At 35.3% G+C, this 22,446-nt stretch overlaps 1 protein-coding gene across 2 annotated transcripts in view; it reads left to right on the forward strand.

Moving 5' to 3' along the window:
• Nucleotides 1-19,644, forward strand: part of SCYL2 (SCY1 like pseudokinase 2) — a 34,430-nt gene extending 14,786 nt beyond the window's left edge. For both annotated transcript variants that reach the window (XM_059471877.1, XM_059471878.1), the window contains 11 exons: nucleotides 1,299-1,424; nucleotides 2,880-3,056; nucleotides 6,405-6,527; nucleotides 7,858-7,971; nucleotides 8,417-8,549; nucleotides 10,302-10,420; nucleotides 11,018-11,118; nucleotides 11,669-11,735; nucleotides 11,859-11,945; nucleotides 13,052-13,171; nucleotides 13,770-19,644. In XM_059471877.1, the coding sequence (XP_059327860.1) occupies nucleotides 1,299-1,424; nucleotides 2,880-3,056; nucleotides 6,405-6,527; nucleotides 7,858-7,971; nucleotides 8,417-8,549; nucleotides 10,302-10,420; nucleotides 11,018-11,118; nucleotides 11,669-11,735; nucleotides 11,859-11,945; nucleotides 13,052-13,171; nucleotides 13,770-14,420 (1,818 nt within the window). In that variant the 3' untranslated portion in view covers nucleotides 14,421-19,644. The remainder of the gene's footprint in view (nucleotides 1-1,298; nucleotides 1,425-2,879; nucleotides 3,057-6,404; nucleotides 6,528-7,857; nucleotides 7,972-8,416; nucleotides 8,550-10,301; nucleotides 10,421-11,017; nucleotides 11,119-11,668; nucleotides 11,736-11,858; nucleotides 11,946-13,051; nucleotides 13,172-13,769) is intronic.
• Nucleotides 19,645-22,446: the final 2,802 nt, after the last annotated feature.

A 22,446-nucleotide genomic window follows, 5' to 3' on the forward strand; every position in this document is an offset into this window, starting at 1 on the left:
GATTTCTAGAGCTATTTTGAAGTGTTTTCTGTGAAGCATTTTATTTGAAATGTTAAATATTTTTTAACCATTTAGATGTAATGTTAGTTGATGCCAAAAGTTATCCTTATGCTGACATTTATTTATAGGGAAAAAGTGGGTGCTGAGACAGAATTTAGAAAATTATTCAATTATTCAAAAATTATTCAATGCAACACTGTTTTATTCCTTTCCATTCAATTGGAATCCTTTCAGTGCTATGATTTTATACAATTCAATCTTTAAAATTATATTGGAAGGATTGGAAAGTGAGGAAATGATAAAGGGCAGTAAACATAAAGATTAACTTTTGGCTTATGATTTTTGGTATATTCTTAAGTGTGCAGAATAATAAAGTATATTCAGAAATTGTTCACCCTAACAAAGCAAAATTTAATTGCAAGTAGGATTTAATGTAAGTTTTAATAAGGCAAAACTGTTGCTCCATTTTCCTATATGAAAGTAGCATTGTTCTTCCCTTGTCTTATGCCCCATTTTCTCCAATCTGATAGCTTTTCAGGTTCCTGCTTATAGTTTTGTTTTGCTAAAGGATTTTATTATTTTGCTGTGGTGTAAAAAGATGGTATGGAGAGATAGGAATCAGTGATTTAACTGTTGAAGAAAACAGTGGGTGAAGAAGGGAGAAGGGAGCAGGGGATGGTTTTGTGCACGTATATGCTGAAAGATGGGAGTGAGGGAATTGGTAGATATTTCTTAGGTATCAGCTCAATTTTCTGAAGGACTACAACAAACAAATCTGTGAGGGGTTGTATTAAGCAGTATGGTTTTATAAAGATGTTGAGTCTCTTTTACCACATCTGCACACTGAATTATAGGGTAGAGATATCAGAGTTTCCAGGGTTTCTGGAGTTTCCAGGGGTGGGAGCCCAGATGTAGGTCATCCTGTGTTGTAATATAATGTAATACAATACAATACAGCATAATTATTCCTAGAAGAATATTTATTCAAAGTTTTTATTTTACATTACATTTTTTGTAAGCCCCTTACTGTATATGAAATAATGTTTTAACTTAGATACACGTAACATGCATGAGTTTTGAAAAATGCTAGGAAAATTCTGTCTTAATAATCAACCTGTATCTGAATATTTTACTACTAATGTAAAAATTTAATTTTCTAATTGTTAGTTGCAGACATGTCATTGTAAAGGCTTACTGTCATGCATTGAAAGGGTAGGTAGATGATAATATTTTGGAATAATTGTAGCAGTGTCAGTCTTGTCCCCCTCAAGATCAAAACCTTTTAATCTTATTTTTAGATACCATTCTTCGATGATGTAGGAGCAATGACACTTCAGTATTTTGATTCATTATTTCAAAGGGATAACCTGCAGAAATCACAATTCTTTAAAGGACTACCAAAAGTTCTGCCAAAACTACCTAAGGTATGTCTGAATGATGTCTTGTAATAGCAAGTTTGAAAATATATGAACATCTGTTAGCATTTTGGCACTGGAATGCTGGACATTGTGTAGCATTGTACTATAATAGACTGCCGTGAGACTGTCAGAATAGAGTAGAAGGAAATATAGGGAGATTAGAATCTGCTTATTCTGGAAGTATTCCTCAGCAATCAATAATAGTTTAAGTGGAAAATGGCAAATAGGCCAAATTAGGAACCATCATTTGCATGTCCTGTTGTAGTTCATCCCAGTTTGAAAGGGAGTTGTCTTCTCTCCGCATAAAGGCTTTCCCTGTGTTTCAGATGCCATCATTGCTCTTTGAAGCCAATTTGCCACATTTTTTTCCTATAAGATTGTTTCAGGTTTTTTCATAGCAAGGCAGTACTTTAATGTTGAATGATGTAAAGCTTCCTTCCCTCAGTAGACTAAGTGCTTTCTTGTGCTGGCAGTGCTCAGAAATCTCAAAGGCAAATGCCTGTCATTACATATTTCTCCTGTGCAGTGTTAAGCAATATGTCTAGACTGGCTCTCTTTCCTTTTGTGGTATACCTTAATTTATATAAGCCATAATGCATATGTGATAGAAAAGTAGTTTAATACATAGTAGAATAACTGAGCTTCTCAACCAGTGCATTAAATTTCTGTATTTTTAGTTCTGTTTTGCACTACACAGTGCAACACTTAGACTCCACAGTCAATACTCTATTATTTTTAATTTAGTAATTTTTTTGGTTGATCAGAAATGGTTGGTGCTTTGAATTTGGAAATAAGTGGCATGTATTTCACCTAACTTTAGACAGCCACTGATTGATCAAATAATCTTTAGGGCATTCTTTTTATATTTTTTTTTCTGTCTTGAAAGTATATTTTATGAGGGAAATGACTACGCCCTTGAACCATATATTTCTTTTTATTAACTTCAAGAGAATTTAAGGATGTCTAACGCTACAGTAGACATCCACAGTTTTAATAGCTGTTTTATCAGCAGAATCCTAGTTAGGGAATGTGTCTGGAGTTTTGCAGGAAGGTATAGTAGGATTATGTGTGTGTTCAGTGAATGATGGGGTTCAGAAACAAAAAATTACTAATTTGGAGGGTTTATAGGGTATTTTTAAGGGTCTTCTTAGGGTATTTTTAAGAAAGCATATGGAGCATGATTATCATAACTCATGTGTGGCTCAAAGTCCTATTTCCTGTACCATTAATTGCTTTTTGTTGATCTTCACAGTTGTTAATTTTGAGTGCAAACAGAAAATTAAACAGAGTAGCACAGTGTAAATTAACTACAGTGTACTCTGCCAATAAGTGATCAGAACTAAAAATTACCTCTCTACGTTTTTGTAAATACCAGGCTAATACAAAATCTGCTGAACTGGCACAATGGTAACTTACTGCAGTGCAGTACATGATTCATACTTGGGGTTTTTTTCCTTTTAGCGTGTTATAATTCAGCGAATTTTGCCTTGCCTGACTTCTGAATTTGTGAATCCGGATATGGTACCCTTTGTCTTGCCTAATGTTCTCTTAATTGCTGAGGAGTGCACCAAAGAAGAATATATCAAACTCATTCTACCTGATCTTGGTCCTGTTTTTAAGCAGCAAGAACCAATCCAGGTATGTTAATATTATTCATATTACAATTTTTGCATTTGTTTTTGTTTTCCCTGAAAAAATGACTAATTGTTCTATTTCCCTTTTCCAGCTTCACACGCATTGCCCAGTCTGCTCTGTAGTTGTCCAGGCAGTCTTGATTCATTCAAAATAGATTTTTCCAGGATATTCTCAAAGCTTCTACTTTTGCTTGTTTATATGAGTTCTGAGGGTATATTGCATTTATAGATGAGATGAGATTTGCAAAAAAGGTTTCATTTACCACTTGGTTTTGGTTGATTGTAGGAGATATATTTCTATGCATGTTAACACATATCTTGGCAATCTGAGCAGGATTGTACAGTGCAGTTTGCATATATTCTACCAGTAGATGAACCTGGGGATTATTGAGATGGGTTTTTCTTCTATCCAGTTTGCTGACATTGGGATCATGGGGTGGAAAAATTGTAGCATTGACACTCTCTAAGAAGTGCTCTTTAAGAGTAGCATTTGTTTGAGGACTGTGCAAAAATTTGTGAAATTAATTTCATTTTTATTTGGCAAATGTAATGGGTAAGTAAAATATGCTGTTTTCCGTGTTGATTAAATGTATAACATTAGGACATAGTCATTTCTGTAAAGGAGCAAAAATTTGCATCCTTTTGTCATCACCACGATGATTCCTGAGAAATCTGTCATAAAGTAGGGCATTGTGCCTCCACAGATGAGAGACAGGTATGCATTCCTTCTAGCTCACTCCTGTGTGCCATTATTTATCTGCAGAGTACTGAAAGGGCAAGGTAAACATAGCAGACCTTTGATTCCTGGGTTTCAGAAAACCGGACCAGAGAAGTGTCATTACACTGTGGAGGCAGGGAAGGAGGCAGCTGTCTGAGAATACCTCAGGAAATTTGAACGACTTAATGCTGTTTATACTTTGTACTCTGAAGCTTTATGTTAGTTCTTTTGTCTTGAAAAAAGTCAATGTTTAACTAACCAAAAGCCAGTGAACATCTCATTTGTCCTGTGTTATCCTAAAAGGTAAATCTGTGTTCTGTTGCCTTTAACATTAGATTTGTGACATAATCCTTGCTGCAAAAAGTTTGTAGCAAAGTTACATCTGGAGCATAATGGACACAAAAGCTGGTTTGTATTTTGAGACATGAAGGAAGCAAAATACAAACTTGGAGTCAACTCATAAAGACAGGTCTTTGCAAAGCTTTTCTGTGACTATCTAGACACTATTCTTATGCTGGTATTTTTAATGCAAATTACTGCATGGCTTATTCAACTATTATTTCTATGGTCTTTTTAGTATGGCAAAGTTGAAGTAATCTATGTCATGTTTTCAAAGTTAATATATCAGGAATTCTGGAAAAAATTACAGAGGTTCAGAATGCCAGAGGATTGTCACACCTGGAAATCTGTCTTTGTACAAGGCAGAAATGTCTGGTTTCTGTGTGCTTCTAACTCCTGGAGAAGGGCATTCAGGGAAGATGCCAGTGTTTCTTCCAAACACTCTTTCAAGATGTTACAGATTTGTATGAGGGGCCTGTTGCTTGACTTTAGTAGGATATTCAAATTAGGAAATGAATGCATCATAGGAAAGCTGCTGTAATTCAATATGAAGAAGGTCAGGTAGTGTTTACAATGTCTTTTTGTAAGGGAATTCATAATATGAAAATGGAATATATAGATGGACTTATTCTTGTTGTTAGTGTGGAGTAATGTGTGCTGTATGTTAACATCTTGGCTTACTTTGACATAGCTTCCCAGACAAACCCTTAGTTTGTATCTACTGGATTCCATAGGCAGCACAGGATGTGCTGTAAATTCATTTTCTAATTCACTACTCAGAAGTGGTCCCTGACAAGTACTGGGTCCTGCATTAATGAATGATGCATTGTTACTTAGAGTGCAGCTGCTGTTAATTGCTTATTAAATGGTGTGTGTGAATCAGTACCTTCTTAATTTTTACCTAAATAGATAAAAAGTGTCAAATAGAATCCTAGAAGCTTAAACATAGAAACTGTAATTCCACATTACATGGTTAGGGTTGTTAGAGAAGAGCAGGTGTTAAGAGAACACGTAAGGCTTAAAAACCCAAGTTTAGGACAAAGATTATGTATTGAAGAAAACCATAAAATTTAGCTTTAAAACTGGTCTCATCCATTTCACCCTGATTGTCCCAAATATGGGGATATTACATCAGAATCAATGTTCATGGAACAAATGGATGATTTTGTATGTATGTGTGTGCAATTTGGGAAATTATACATTTCCAACAAGAAAACACATATTAGCTGCACTATAAAAATCTATTTTTCTTCTCTGTAAAGAGAAGGTGGAATAAATAAAAGGAGAAAATTTGTAATGGGGTCTTGCTACATTTCTGTTTCTACACTTCAATGCTTCTGTTTATTTGACATAGAAGCATTGATTACCATGTATTTTTAGACAAAAATGTAAGTGTTCCTATAAAATACTTGGCTTTTTGTTATAAATGTGATACTTTTAAACATAATTTATCCATCAATTTATCCAAATAGTTTAACCTATTTTCTGAAAGGAGTTCTGCTATCAATGGATGCTCAGTGTCCCCTCTAGCACCTGTCCAAGTTGTAACATTAATCTTACGAGTTACACAGTGCTCTGTATTTGAGACTGAGCTGGCTCAGTGATTTAGAATACTGTTTAACCTTTAGATGGCTAATCTTAAGCAAGATGCATCCCACTATGCATATGTGCTATTCTAGTTTTTAATGCAATGTGAATATTTTATTTGAGGTTTTTTTAATTTTAGGATACACAATTTCCATGTTAAATAGAATAAAGGCTTATTTGTCCATCTAGTAGCCATAATATTGTTTTTATTACGTCCCTATTTTGATTTTAGACACATGAAATACAGCTTATATATGTGGAGTTGTGGTCAAGTGCTTTGAAGACAGAATTTGAGTTACAGTTTTTTGGAAGTTTGGCTTTAGTAACAGTGATGTGTGTATAAAAATTTTCCAGGGATGTATATTAACAAAAGACCATAAAGAGAAACAAGTTCTTGTATTTACAAGTTCTTGTAAGTAGAAACAAGAACTCCTTACTGAGTCATTATAATTTCTTATTTCTTATAAGAATCAGTCTAGAACATGCATATTTTGTTTGATTTGTATTTGCTGGTTTTAAAATGCAATAACATGTCAAAGTGTTTTTTGTCTTCCATGCCTTCAGGCAAGCAACATGGTAAGTGATCATATTTCCTGAGTTATAAGAAAACTTCTCTAGTTTTTTTGATATGATACAACGCATTTTAAATTGTAAATATATCCTTTGCAGTTAAAACTTTTGGCTTCTGAATTGTCTTTCTTTGAATAGATATTGTTAATCTTCCTGCAAAAAATGGACTTGCTTCTAACCAAAACTCCACCGGATGAAATAAAGAACAGCGTTCTGCCGATGGTTTATAGAGCCTTGGAAGCACCTTCAATTCAGATCCAGGTATAGTAGTTGCAGCCTTTATTTAAAACTTTCTTTTTTTCCTCATTCAGCTGACATGCCAACTTTTTGTATACTCATACAAAAAGTTTTGTAAAAACTTGTTTTGTAAAAAAGTGTTTACTTAAAAAAAAAAAAAAGATAAAACTGTATAATATGCCCGAATGTTGAAAGAGATGAATGCTTTATTAAAGAATATTTATTTCTATTAAAGTAAAATTTAGTTTCCTTGTTTTCCAGGAAGGTAACCACTTGACTGTTGTTCTAATGCTCTTATCTTAGATTCCTACTAGCCACTATAGCAGGAAGTAGGATATGCATTTATATTTCACTGCCTGTGCAGCAGAAACCATGCAGGCATGCATGCCTGTACCAGTCAGTGAGAGGTGGCTGATTCTGAGCTCCTGCTGGTGAGAACATCTGTGCTGACAGTTACCTCAGGAGACCTGATGTGCTGTAAAGTCATATTAATCTGCATTCTGGTGACATTTTTTATATATCCATGATTTTTTTTTCTCCTTAGCTTTCTCTACCTTTCTAAGGTTCTTCTGGGGATTTTTTTTTAATCATTCAACTGCAATTAACTTCCAGTTACCCAAAAATGTTCAGGAGCGGGAGATAATGAAACAAAATATTTCTGAAAGGTGGTTTTGGTTAATCAGATGTGACTTTGCCTTTGCAAAGCCTTTGTAATATTAGGGACAAAGGTTTTTGTTTCTATATATCTGTCATGAGTTTCTTTCTGCATCAGTACTTTGGTTACTGACGTATTTACTTACAACATATACTTAGTATTACTGTCTCTTTTTTTTAAGATTGGTCTGAAATTATGTGTTTATTTTTTTTCTGTTGCTAAAGGATGGTTAGTCCTGACATGATATTTTATCATTCAGTCTATCATTTTACTGCGGTATTATTGATAATGTATTGATATGATTTATCAAATTATAAATCAAGAGATTGGTAAGATTGGTGAGAGATTGGTAAGAGATTGGTAGTTTGGTGTAGTAATAGCTGGGTTTTGTCTAAAGGAGCCTCATGAAAATGCAAGATATTCTTGCTGTTTAAATATTATGAATTTATGAATGCTCTTTTTTCTAAAATCCATTTTTGAAGATTCTGTATACATGCCATGATGCTTTATTATTATAGCTATTTTTAAGTGGGTGTGATAGATTAAGGGCAGCTTAGTTGAAAAGATTTCCTTAAATATTTCCTTAGGAGGAAAGCCTAAGAAGACATTTCAGACTAACTGATACTGAGTTATATTAGTACTAATTTTATAATAAATATGCATGTTTCTTTTTAAACTTGTGTGGTTTTGTTTTTTTAGGAGCTTTGCCTAAACATAATTCCCACGTTTGCCAATTTAATAGATTACCCATCAATGAAAAATTCATTAATTCCAAGAATTAAAAATGCATGTTTGCAAACTTCTTCTCTTGCTGTGAGTATCATAGTAATTCTCTAGTGTTCAGAAAATGTTGTAACTTTTAATTACTTTGGGTTTACCATGTTGTGTCTTTAAAGAAAAGCCAATCATTGTGTTCTGATTTCTTACTGAATTTTTTTAAAAAAACTTCTTAAAAGTGCAAAAGCATCATTTCTTTGCTCTAACAATTTTTAAAGTTGTTAACAACTTACTGTGTTGGTAATAGTGTAAAAATGACTGAAGTGAGTTCCACAGTAATACACATTGACAATGTTTGTCATGCAGAAAAGCGAAGTTTTTGTGAGCATAAAAACGAGCATTTTTCTTTCATGATACAAAAGCATTTTTTTAACTTGTCTTGAATTTTTCAGTACAAAGATTATCTTACTAGTTTTGTAAATTTGTTTTTGTTTTTTTCCTATAAATAAAGACTTTGTTTAATTCTTATCATACTTCACAGGTCCGGGTAAACTCACTGGTGTGTTTGGGCAAGATTTTGGAGTACTTAGATAAATGGTTTGTGCTTGATGATATTTTACCTTTTCTACAACAAATTCCATCAAAGGAACCTGCGGTGCTCATGGGAATTTTAGGTAACTAGTACTTCCAGCTTTCTCTTTTGTGCTTTGATATTGTAAATCTGAAAGTTTTCTGTGTTACCACTGAACATGTTTACATAGTGTATCCCTAAAATGACTATTAAAACCTTTCTGGTTCTTGAGAATGTCCCTGTTCAGTTACCTTATGTATGACATTTAAGCACTAGTACATAAATTTTTAGTCTTCAGGGCCCGGTGCGGTTCTGAGTACTCACTGCAGTTCTTGGGCTGTGACACTTACATGGACTGGGTGCTCTACAGAGTCAGAGGGGCTGTTTTCTTCAGAAGAATATATGAGCTGTCATCTTTCAGATGCTGGAGCTTTTGACATGTTACTGTTGCCTTCTTTTACCTCTCTTGCACAGCAGATGCTGTAAATGGTGGTGTACAAATCTGCTGTTCCTTACTGCAGGTTTTGTTAGACTCATTTTGTTGGATATTTAGGGACACAGTTGTGCCTGTGGGCAGAAGTGGAACACAGTCTGGGTGAGGTCTCCCAAAATGACTAACAAAACCAAGTGGTTTGGTACTGCTGGGAGGGGATACCTCACTCCCATTTGAGCTTTCCTACTGCCACTTGGTGCTTGCCTTTCACTGGGTGTGTGATTTTAGCAAATTGAATGGGCTTAAGGAGTCCAGATGACCAGAGCCACTGCCACGGAAGAGTTGTGACTCCTTGGCCAAGTGTGGAAGACAGTGACTCTTTCCCGTCCTGACACCAAAGTTGTGTAGACCAGTTGTAACAACTGAGCTGCACTGCCTCATTAAACACTGTACTCATATGTGATGGCAGCATTATTTTATTTGCTCAAAAGAGCAAGAAGGCATCTTGTCTGTACTGATCTAAAGCTGCCTGTTTCCCTTAACCCTTGCAGCTTTGATTTTTATTTGCTATCTAAGAATAAGGGACTCTATTTTTTACTTTAGTTCTGGTAATTCTGAATTCTACTCAGGTACAGTGAGTAAGTGAATCCTGGTTTGGAAATTATGGGCTGAAATCAGCAGGCTCTCCTTTCTTCCAGAATCATAATACAGTCCTTCACTGTCTTTGTCTTCGTGACAGCTCTGTTCTACTACCATAGAAAGTGAGAAAAGCTGCTGTGTCTTTTATGCTAGTATGTTCAGTGTTTGCCACCAGAACTTGGACTATTTAAGCAGTTTCTTCCTGTCAGAAACTCTACAGAACTTTTGGGCTTAACACTCGGTCTCTCATGCCTGCCAGGATTTTTTTTCCAGTGAATTTGAAACAGATAAAGATTATGCATGAGTTCTGATACTATGTGTAACAGTCCAAAACTTCTAATTAACAGTTTTTGTAAAAAAACTGTCAGAGACCAGGATGATAGTTATTCTTAGCGACTTGTAGTGAGCAGGAGAGAACATGTCCTTAGTTGATGCAGCTTGTTTTCTCAAGTGGCAGTGTGTCAGTTTGTGGCAAATTGCTTGCACATCATCTATTCAGAGCTGCATATTCTCAGATAATTGGCCAGAACAATACATTCGCTAATATTAGGTTTCATGGCTGCAAAGTATGTCTTTGGACATGTTATTGTTCTGAAGTGTAGCAAAGCCTCTTGTTTGTTGTGGATCAGTACTTAGCCTTCAAGATCTCTTGGTCACGTTTGTCCCTGCTTGCACACAAACACAGTGCTTGCTCAGATGATCACTACATATATGAGTGTGCTACTTCGAGTTTGTTCACATTGTTTACTAAATAATTTCTCCTACTTTGATGTTCTGTGTCAGGTATTTACAAATGTACATTTACTCACAAGAAGTTGGGAATTACCAAAGAACAGCTTGCAGGAAAAGTATTGCCCCATCTGATTCCTCTTAGTATTGAGAACAATCTTAATCTCAATCAGGTAGGAGCACAACTGTTTTGCATGCTTTTCCTTGACAATTATCTGAGAATAAATTTAAACTGTTGTCATAAATTCATTCATTACTGCATGTCTGTGTCTATTGTGAAAATAAGCAATAGAAAAACCCTTCCAATTTTACTGTATTTCTGTGTTTGAAGCTTGTTATTTTTAGTCTATTTAACTGATCTGGTGTAAAATTTCAAAATTATTACTGTCACCTTCCAAATACCCTGCAAAAGCAGTTAGCTACTAACATAATAAGTATTAAAATAAAATGCTGTGATGCTATGAAATATTGGGAAAGGGAATAATAGGATGGTTTGTTTGTTTCAAAATGAATCTGGTAATACTCATGTAGAGGTTTTGTCTGCATTAGCCCATTTCAGTTTTTTTAGTGGCATGTATTTTTCCGTGTTTCACTATGCACTCTGCTTGTAATTTGCTAATGCACGAGAATGAAGGTGGAGTATAAATTATTTAAAAGTCTACACTATCTTACATTGTGTATTGTGGGTTTATGAGGTATTACCTGCTAAGTTACACCTATCTGAATTCCATCACTGCAAAATCCAAACTTCTTATGTATTTCTTTTCCAGTTCAATTCTTTTATTTGTGTTATAAGAGATATGCTCAATAGATTGGAAGCAGAGCATAAAACAAAACTTGAGCAACTTCATGTCATGCAAGAGCAACAGAAGTAAGTGTTAATGTTTTGTGTTGGAGAAGTAGTCATTTTTTGGCAAATGTTAGAGAACTCTAGCCATAGCAATAAAAAAATCAGATAATTCTAAGTTCAGTAGTTGAGAATTATCTCAAATAAGCACAGTTGGCAGAAGATCTACTTCTGGGTGCTAAGCTGCTTTCCTGTACTTGCTGAGAAATAAACCATATCAGAGAAACATAAACATTGCAGCCTTTTAGAAGGCTGGGATATTTTGAAGTACTTGGAGCTATTTTATGGAGCCTGATACGAGGTGAGATTTCTAAGACAAAATAATTTGGGATACCTGAAGTCTGGATCACCCTCCTCAAAGGGAGAAATGAAGACCATGGGAGATTATTAGGAGGTGTTTGCTACTTCTCAAAGGAATATTTGCCAGTCTCCTGAAGGCATTATATAAAACTGGTTGCTCTCAGTGCAATTGTTTGGTATTATTTAAATGCAGAAGAATGATCTGCATTGTTAGATTGATGTTATGGATGTGGTTGCAAAGTTGTCTTGTTGTAATATACTCTGCACTGTGTAGATCCTTGGACATTGCCAACCAAATGAGTGGGGCTGAAGAGGCAAGATCTAGTGGTACAGGCAATCAGGTAAGTGACAACATGTAACTTACTCATAGAACATTGCAATCTAAAACCACTTAGTTGATATTTACATAGCCTTAAATTGCACTATTTCACATAATGAAATTTCTTTTCTTTGAACTTAAACAGATTGACAAGGTATTTAATAATGGAACTGACCTTCTCACTAGTGGATCTGATAGTAAAGAGAATGAGATGTCATCAATACAGAGAAAGGTGTGCTCTGCTTTTTTTTTTTGTACTTCTTTTTTTTTCCATCTGTCTAATCCAAAGCTGATAGGATTTCAGAAAAAGAGTGTGTAAATAGGTACAATATTTAAAGCTTTAGTAGAAAAACTAACTGCTTTATATGGTCACATGAGAAGGTCCATGAAAAACGTTCAGATCATATCCTTCAATTTACATGTAAGCCTTTCCTTGAATATATGTTTGAATGAAGTAGGCAGCAATTAGGATTATAAATTTGTGGTCATTTTCTTTCTCCTTAACTATAGATTTAAATGAAACTGAAACTTCACCACTGGATATAGGTAGGAAAAGCAAAATAGGGATCCTTATGATAAAATGACAAAGAGAAATGAAGATAAAGTGTAGAATTTTAAGTAGTAGTAGAGACTAACTTTTACTGTACCTTTCAAAGTTAAGTGAAAACAGTCAATATGTGGTTAAATACAAAAAGTAAAAGAAAAAATAGCATAATATAAAATATAAGCAGTAATACAGTAAACATAAGCTTTAAGTATTGTAAAATTCTTTTTGTACTAATTATAGAAATAGCTGCCCAGAATCTATGTTTTATCATTTTTTTTCTAGTTATCTGAATCCTTGCATTAAAGTAAGGGGGAATGATTTAATTATTTCATCCTTCAGTAGTATTAGCAAAAGTGGAGTTAAAATCCTCAAAATACTGTTGAGCAGTTTTAAAATGAAATTCCCTTTTCAACTCCACAGACAATATTAGGTTTCACTGAATTTCTAGAGCAAGTTAGTAACCATATAAAAACAAAAACTGTAAAGAACACTTTTTCTTACGCCCAATATTAAGGAAACAAAGCTAAAGTGGCTTTGCTGAAATATCTCTTTTATTTGAGATCTGGCCAAATTTCTCATTATGCTGCTCTTAATATTATATTTATTTGCTTGAAGTACTTTCTAGCAATATGGTAAATATAATAGTAGATTTCACTTATTGCCTTTCTCTTTTGTGTAAATAATTGATTTACCACAGATTATTAAAACAGCAGTGCTAGGATGAAATAAAAATATGAATGTCAGAAATAAGTGTTTTTTGCAACTTACTACCAGTACTTTCCCTTTTAAAGGCCTCACTTACTCTGGAAGAGAAGCAGAAGTTAGCTAAAGAACAAGAACAGGCACAGAAACTGAAAAGCCAGCAACCTCTTAAGCCCCAAGCAACTACAGTGACACCTCCAGTGAAGCAGGTGAGAGAGAACAAACAACTGCATTGTTTCCATTGGAGCTCTGATGCCTTTTCAAGGGCTGTATGCATTTAGCATATTTTTCCTCCTGTGAGTCACTCAACGGCACAGCTGAGAAAAGCTAAATTGAATTTTCATGTGCCTTCCATTTGCATAATTAGCAATATTTCCACTTTTCAAATTGCTAGGGTTTCCAAGGGTGTCATTATTATAGGAAGGTCATAGTACTAGATAAGGAAAAAGGGCATACTAAAAAAGGTTTTTCTCTGAAGAGTTTCTTAAGGAAATATATAAGATTTGGGGATAGGAATGGGGCATTTAAGCAAACAGAGCAAACAGTCACAGTAGTGCTTTGTGTGGAGTCTTAGATGTCAAATTAAAATTGCATAACAATTAGTTATAAGTAGCAAAGAACACAAATACTGTAATTTCTCTTGTGTATTTCGTGCACATTTGTGCACATTTTGTGCACAATTCCGTGCAATGAATTCTAATTTCTGAAAAATTAATTTTCCCCGGGTCTGCAGGGGAAACAATAAAATACTGTTGCTAGAGTGTCTGTACAGGAAAAACATTTAACTGCATTTTATGTATTTTGCAGACAAAAGACTTGACAGATACCTTGATAGATAATATGGCATCTTTGACCAGCCGTCCTATCAACCAAGCTCAAGTTGCATCTTCAAACAGCTTCTCTTCCGTTCCTTCTATGGGTGTTGGGATGGGATTTTCATCACCCATTGACAACACAAAGAGAAATATGACAAATGGACTAAACACAAACATGGGGTTTCAGACTGCTGGATTCACCATGGGAGCCGGTCTTGCCACTCAGAATTTCTTCAGTGGTCCAAGTGCAACAGGAGCAACCAAGATGAACATGGTACCACCTGCCAATATGCCAAATTACAGTCCTATGAATGCTGCATCTGCAGTCTCTCCACTGACACAACAAAACAGACCCCCAGACATGTCTGCTTTAGATAATCTTTTTGGTCCTCAAAAACCCAAAGTTAGCATGAAGCAGTTGGCTCAACAGAAATCAAGCCAGTGGGTCAATCAGTTTGTGCCACCTTCAGGGTCCCCGAATGCGAGCAATACAGCCTTGGGACCTCAGATGAACATGCTAGCACAGCCAGGCTTTGGCATACAGGGTAATCCTTTCTTTTCCCCTCAGAACTTTGCACAACCAGCAAACACAATGACAAATAGCAGCTCAGCTAGCAATGACTTAAAAGATCTTTTTGGGTAAAATGTTTTGTTTTCTTCCTTCAAAGATTGGTGAAATTTGGATCATGGGTAAGCTGATTAACATCTTGTTTTTATTAATAAAAGCATGACTTGGGGAAACTTTCAACCCAGCAAAGTAAGGACTTCTGGGCAGGAAAAAAGGCTGATGTTTCATTCACCTGGTACTGCAGTGGAATTGTGTGAGTGCAAAGTCATCTTACATGCTAAAGATTTCCTGTCTCTTTACCAACATGAGAGTGCTGAAGGTAGGATGCGTATATTCATCTGAAAAAGAAGTATATTGAAATTATTCAGAGCTGAACTCAGTCAAGTCCAATGAAATTCCCTACAAAATTTTGTTTAAGTTCAGCAAAAATGCTTATGGGGTATAATGCTGCTATTGGATGCAAACCTGGAGAATTACTCACGTTGCCTGAATTTGTCACAAGCTGTCATTTTGTCCTATGACAGTTTGCAAAAAGAAAATTCTTCAGCTGACCTAAAAATTTTGATAGCCAAATTATACAGAGAGCACTCTAACCCATAACTAAGGGCGAGACTAAGAAGGGAGCATATTTTGACTTTCTTCTCTCGTGTAAGCCAATGTAATGAATGTGGTAGTAAGATCTAACAATATTCATCAGGCATAAGAAGTTGTTCTAAAACTTGGTTCAAGTTTGGGACAGAGGAAGAACACTGCTTCAAAGGTCATGCTGGTTTACAATCTCTTTTATAATGCCAGATCCTTGTTGCAAGCCCCATAGCAAAAGCAACATACCACTTAAGCAGGATTTTAAAATACATGTGGTGATTTCATCACATTTACTGTATATTCCATTGTTTTGGCTAGTATGATGCTGCTTCTAACTGATGTGAAAAAACCCTGTAGTTATGAAACCTCAAAAAATGAATGTAAATGTAAAATTCATGTTGACTGCTCCAACTGTGTAACTAAACACACGTTACATAGTTACACAGAAATATCTTGAATTAATTAATTTTTGGCTCAATTGAGACAATGAAAAAGGATCACCTTATACAATTTGCACAGGATTTTATGAAAAAGCAGACTGCCATAAATTGCCTTGACTAAGAGTGAAGTATTTCATTTTACTTTTGATTTAAATCAAGTCCTTATGAAGGATAGATTGACATGAAGTGATTTCTCAAATACGGATTTGTAAGCTCTAGAGTGTATGATAAATACACAGGTATTTCAGATCCTTTTTATTGTATTACGCTAAATTCAATAAAGGTCTCCAGAAATCCACATAGTGGTTTCTTCTGCTTCCAGAAGGTGTATGTTCAGCTTGCCCATGGTGGAATCTCTGCTCTGTCAGATACTACTGTTGAGTTTTAACTTCTTTTTCCCTAAGAATTTCAAGAGCTTTCTTACCTAGAATTTTGCAGACTATAAATGGTTATTTTGAGAAGGAAAGAACTAGTTACCTTTTTTATGGAAAGCCTACTTGCTTTATTTTTCAAAGCCTTTCACTGAAGAAACTCTTCTTTCATTTGCTGCTTAAGAAACCAAAGGGCCTTATGCTGTAAATATGACTTGTATTTTGTTATACTTCCACAGGTCTAAGCCGTGATAGCATTAAGCATATTTCTTAAAGAATTCTTTATGTATAATAGCTGCTGCGTTAGTCCTATCATTTTAAAATACCTGGGACCAATAAATCTGTGGTCTGGAAAACAATACCTAATACATTGTGATGCTTATGTGCTGTTAATATTCATGGTAAGCATTGTAGGTTATGTTAAAATGTCCATGTAAATTGAAGTACAATACTAGAACTGTTGAACTATTTAAATTCATTTACAGTTGCTGGCACTCTATACTCTCAATCACACTCATGTCTTCTTTTATGTGTTTTGTTAGGGTAACCTAAGGCAAGCCTTTGAAGAATTACTTGAATCTGTCTTCCTCTAAATTATTAGGAAAATAGGTTTATATTAAAAACATCTCATAGGACTCTACAATGTATTAAATTAATACATCTATGGCAAAGGCAGTCATAAAAGTCAGTGTCCTGATGTGTCTGGACTGGGAGCTTTTCAGAACTGGATTTAGTTTAGCCTATTGCAGGGAAAGTAGAAAAAAAATTATCTGATTTCATTTACTAGACCTCTTAAACTGTGTGGTTTGGGGTATGTGCTTTTGGCATGGGCTATACCAGAACATACACTGTTTTGTAAGAACAGAGTAAAAATAAATCCTACAGGTTCAAATTATAATAAGCTCTTTTTTGAAGTGGTAATGCAATGGAATAAGGTCTTTATCTGACTCAAGCAATAGGCCTTTTTTCATTTATATTTCAGAGCATAACTTTGATTACTCTTGTTTGCTGCAATTTTCAGAATGCCCAGAATGGAAGAACAACAAAGAAAACTGGAAAGGGTGCTTACAAAAGCTCTAACAAAATCTTCCAGTTATTTAATTTTTTTTTTAACTCAATAAAACAAAAGCACTGAGTCCAGTCTCTTTTTCACATAGATACTTCTTGTTTAGTGTGTCAGGAAACTCAGTGTGTTTGAAGTTCTCAAATGATTTCTTCTTAATTTAAAGGAAAGAGAACTTGCAAGAGGTAAGTCACCATGGCCATGTGCCACTTGGCTCCTGCTACAATAGTTTTTCTTTAGGAATCCTTGGCCAACTGATCTCTCCACTTACAAGCTGTGGTTCTGAGGCCTTGCAAGAGGCTGGAAGACTTGTTTTGTGGCCAGAGTGAATTGTTTGAGAGCAGCAGTTGTGCTTCACATCCAAGGTGGTTTTTGGGAAAGACGGAGGGAAGGGACAATGTTACAAAATGTGGGTATTCCAGGAGCCTCCTGTGGCTGAACTTGGATAGAAAGCAGTGCTACATGTAGCTTGGCCTGTAGCAGAGGGTCTGCCTAGTCCTCATGTAAAGTAAAGCGGAGAGAGAACAAAGGTTTGAAATTGGTACATGGTTGAGAAACTACAAATGCTGCTAATGAAATAGTAACCTGGTAATAAGTTACTCTTTGCAATGCCTTGAGGAAGACAGTAAATTACACTAAATTTTTGCCCTTCATATTGAACCTAATTTAAAGGAAAAATGTGAAAGCCTGTCAGGTTGTATCATGACAGCAGCCACTCTGCACCCACTTGGGTCACCCACTGTCAGCATGTCTTCATTTACTGTGGAAATGAGGACAGGGTCTGGGCTGAAATGCCCAGCCCATCTAGTTTACATTGATTTGTAAAGGGAAGGGCGTAAGTTCCTATTCTTGAAGTGATTAATCTATATTTTGTTTTCTATCAAAGGAGAAGCTAAGTGAAAATAGCTGCACATCTTACATCAGTTGTGCTTTTCCTGCTCTGGTGTATGCTAAATGAATATGACTGCACCAAGACAGCAGTGTTTTCCATATTAGAGCTCTTGGTTACATTTGGGTTTAAGTATTAAAGTGTCAGAAGCATCCTCTCAAAACTCAGTCACAGAAAACAAACTAATTCTGCTAGAGGAAAGGATTGTAATAAACAGGCTTGAAAAACCTCTACTTGGGCTGATGGAGAAAAAACTACTGAGTTTCAGATTATCTTAGAAGCCCCCAGTTCTGACTCTTGAGAGAAAGCAGGAATGAAATGGCACAGGTGTCACTGGGGGAGGGAGCTGCTTCTGTTCCTTCTCATCACACAAGTGGTGTGACGAAGGCACAGAACAGCCCTTGGAACTTGCTTATGCAGGAGGGCAGCAGTACCAGTGGAGGCTTTTGAGAGGAAAAGGAGTTACCAGTTATCTGGGAGATGGGGAGAGAAATTTACTGGGAGCATGGGTAGATCCTGGTTTGTTTTAATGAAGATACTTTGTTCTCCTCACTGTGAATAAGAAATGTTGTGGGGAAGTTGTGGCCTTACACAGGTGTTAAGTACCCCAAGCAAAAGGCTGAATTTTTGGATGTGTAGGTGCACAACATTTCAAGCCTTATTCTTTAAAACTTTCCTTTTCTGTTTTGTCTTTTTAGCAACAACTGGTTCACATTTATGTGGAACCTTAACAAATACCCTGATTGCCTTTTAAAGTAAGAAAAATGTATGTTGACTTTTGTATTATAACCTCTGTTGTAATGTTATCTGTGTCTGTAGATAGATAAGTGGGATTGTATTCTAGATTATAGGAGTTTTGGATTTTTCAGTTCAATTGCACCAAAAAAAACCAGAGATTAAATGAGAAGTTAGATTTGAATCAAATTCCATAAAGCTTCCATACAGGCTAAGAATTATATGATACTTGTGTTATCTATTATTAATAATACATGCCTAGTCTGCCTACATCTGGGTGACTTGAGCAGAAAAGGAAAGTTTTTAAAACATAAGTTTATGAACACTGGATCTTGCATTACTGGATCTTGCATTACAATGAAGTTTTTGGACTTTGGAGTGACCTTTGCTTATTGATTAAGGTCTTTTTATTGGGGTTGGGTGGGATATTGGTGATTTGTGCCATTTCCAATGAAAGAAGGGAGGGGAAGTACAGAAAAAAAATACCCTGCTGTATATGTAATCCTTCTTTTTCTTTGTTAAGAGATATGCTGCATTTTATATACTCATTGTGAACTTTTCCTTTGGAAAGCTGTGAGGAAACCTATCTGGAGAATTTTAGATGAGTGAGCTGATTTTCAAGTGAGGTTCTGCCTTGTACATTACCTTCAATTAGGTTTTGACTGCTTTGAAAGAAAATGGCACAAGGCAGTAAAACCTTGGATTCATACACCAAATCCTCTTGCCTTTCAGGCCTCACCCTTGTATCAACATAACAAATGAGCCCTGAAGTTGTATTATCTTCAAGTTCTCTGGAACAGGTCTAACTGCTGTACAGATTTCTGAGATGAAGCTGTAAATCAAAATGTGTTATAGTGAACTCAGGCCTTGTGCAAAATATTTAATACTTGTTTATTTGTCTAATTGTACAGTCTCTGTAGTAGTGGCAGTTTTATGTTCTGATTGTAAAACATTAAAATTCTCATGGGATTTATAGTGATATTGTTGTTGTGTCAGCCGTGATTCATAAATAGAACTGTCATAGCATGGCATTAGTGTATATCTGATTTATTGGACAGCTCTTCAAAACCAAAATTATTCTTGTATCAACTTTTAGATCAGTTACTTTAAAGCTATGTAAAAGGTACAGTGACAGTTTTGAGAAATACACATCACTTTGTACTCTGAATTAGGTTGCCTATGGAAATAAATGAATTTTCATATTTTCACGTTGGAAGATATTTTTATTGGTAATTTTCATTAAATTAACGAACAGTAACTTCTACAGAAGACTTTTCCCCTGTACATTTTGTTTGAAATACCAACAAAATGTACTTCCCATGTACTTCTGAGATTTATCCCATGTACTTCTGAGTTAATTTCTTAGAGATTGCTGTCCAGACATTTGTCAAATGTCATCACATATTGCCTTCATGCAGTGGATTAAAGTTCTGGGGGAAAACTGCCACACTAGATGCCTTTAAAATTAGCATTTACCTTTTCTGATGACACATAGTGATCTCAATTTGCATTTTCACAGCTCATTGACCCAGAAACCAGCCCTTTCTCTAAACCTGCGTTTCAAGATTCACTGCTTTGGCAGGTTAGAGTTTGCCAGCACTCTGAAGAAATGTAGTTCTCAGCCTTTTGTGTGGTATAAATTGTTCAAGTACAAGACATCTGATGTCTGATCTGCTTAGAAGCAGAGATGGTGTGGGAGAAGAGAGTGAAAGAACAAAAAGATAGATGAGGTGAAAATGGAAAGGTAGCATTAGCTGGCTTCAGTTCTCTCTTTGATTTCCCTTGCTGAGGATGACAGCAGCCCCTTACCTTCCACAGCTGTATCCATCAAGTGAGCACAGTCCTGTCCTATGCCAGCCCCCTGCTGAGAAAATTCCTGCCTTAATTTGCTCAGCTAATCACAGTCCTGATCTGACTGGCATGTCCTTCACCCTGGAAATGTTCTCTTTATCTCTCCATTTCTGGATATTGGTAGGATCCATAACTCCTACCTGTTTCTTAAGCTGGAACGTTTCAAGTGCTGAAATCCGGATGTTGTGAGTTGGTTTGTTGTGGAGTGAAGTTGACATTTTTGTAAACTTTTTATGAATCCAGATCGCCTAAATCTTCAAACAGGGAAGCTGGTTGGTTTTTCTTTGCCTGGAATTCTCTCTGCCAACTTTATTGGCAGCTAATTGCATTTCATCACTTAAATATCTCTAGTCCAACCTTTGGATTTGTCATACACTAGAACTTTAGATTGATCTTTTTTATATCAGCATTTGTAGAGCTGTGTTACCAGCTGGAGACCACTGCAATTGCTCAGAGGACTGGAAAATGGTTCATAAGGTAACAAGGTGGATTCTGATTTCCTGTGCCAAACTGACAAAGCAGGAATTCAGTTTACACTCTTATCTATGGACAACCCCAAAAGCAGCTCAATAAATACTAGTTATTCAAACTGAAATAATTTACTAAGTATTCTAGACATAAAATTTAAACTCTAGGCTTTTTTTAAATTTTTTTTTCCCTCTGTATGACACCTGTCTATGAACTGTATTATGATGGATCTATTTCAGTTTCTTCCTGCAAATTGAGGCTGTTCTGGGTGTGAAATGATTGGAAACTCAGAAATGGTAGAAGTTTAATGACCTACCGATATTTACATACCAATTTTTTAAAGGTTTTTTTTCCCATAGTTTTGCTTGTGCCTTAATTATTATTTTGGCTTGTGCCATTAATTATTATGATGGATTTTTTTAAAATGCTTCACATTTTGCACAACCTCAAAAGACTAGGTTTTACATTTGCCTGCAATAATTAGGCAAATAATCAAAGAAGGACCTCCATTTGTAACTACATCAATGAAAACATTGTTATCTTTTACCTGGGAAGCAAGGGGTTTGGGAGCTGAAGTTATGACACAGGCAGCCTTTGTTCATGTCAGTCTGTTTCTCCTTGATGCAACCTAGTACTTGTAAGATTAAATAAAATCAAAACCTTGTAGAGCTTGATTTCCAGCAGGTGACTTTAGAACCAAACACCACACAGAAGAATAACTGCATATCTTCTGAACACAAAAATGTTGGAGTAGAGAACTAAAAAAAACCTAGAATTGCAATTACTGCTGTTGCCATTCAGATGAAATAAACACTTACCTGTGGTACCAATGCTGTGAATAAGCATTTTAACCAATGTCACAGCAGTGACTTCAAATATTGCAAATAGGAAAATGCTAATGAAGCAATCAGATGTTTCTCTAATTGCTGTAAATTTCATTTGAAGAATCTATCCTGTCACCAGATAGATATTTTTATTATTTTTATCTTTTAAGAATTTCTAAAAATAATTATGTCTTACAATGATTTTGACTTACAATGAAACTCCTAGAAAATCAAAGCAGAAGAATCAGGAAAAACTGAAATTAAACTGGAATATAATTTTCATACTTTTGTTGTTGAATGGGAACTTCAGTTATAGACCTTCCTCGAATAGCCTTATGCTACAAACCCTGGCTTTACTTGGCTACAAAATAGGAAAAAAATTAAAGTATTTGTATAACTATATATAATTTTGATGCAAGCTATGCTTAAATTCTTGATCTGTTATATAGATGTGTTATATAGTTATATATAAAACTAGCAACAGAAGTATTTTCTGTGTAATTTTCTGACTTGACTGATACTAGATGTAATTTCTGCAATTGGGTTGAATTCAGTATAAAGTACTAACATTTTAATCATTATTCTGTGTAAGATTAAATTATTGTTTCTCTATTTCTATTATCTGGCAAGCAGGAAACTGTTAAATTAGCTGATTTTTTTTTTTTTATAGTTTGATTGTCCTTACTGGTTTTATGTTTCCTAAAGAATTCATTGCTTGAGTCTTACTGATTTACAGCCATTACAAATGAAAGATTTGCAGTGAAATAGCAAATACCTCTTGCAATATCTTCATTGCTACATTTTGCAAACCAGAGCCATACAGCTGAAATTCTTTCATTTAGCAAACAGTAAATATTTCTTAAGCTAACCAGATC

Source organism: Ammospiza nelsoni, chromosome 5 (assembly GCF_027579445.1).
Source record: "Ammospiza nelsoni isolate bAmmNel1 chromosome 5, bAmmNel1.pri, whole genome shotgun sequence".
Classification (NCBI taxonomy): domain Eukaryota; kingdom Metazoa; phylum Chordata; class Aves; order Passeriformes; family Passerellidae; genus Ammospiza; species Ammospiza nelsoni.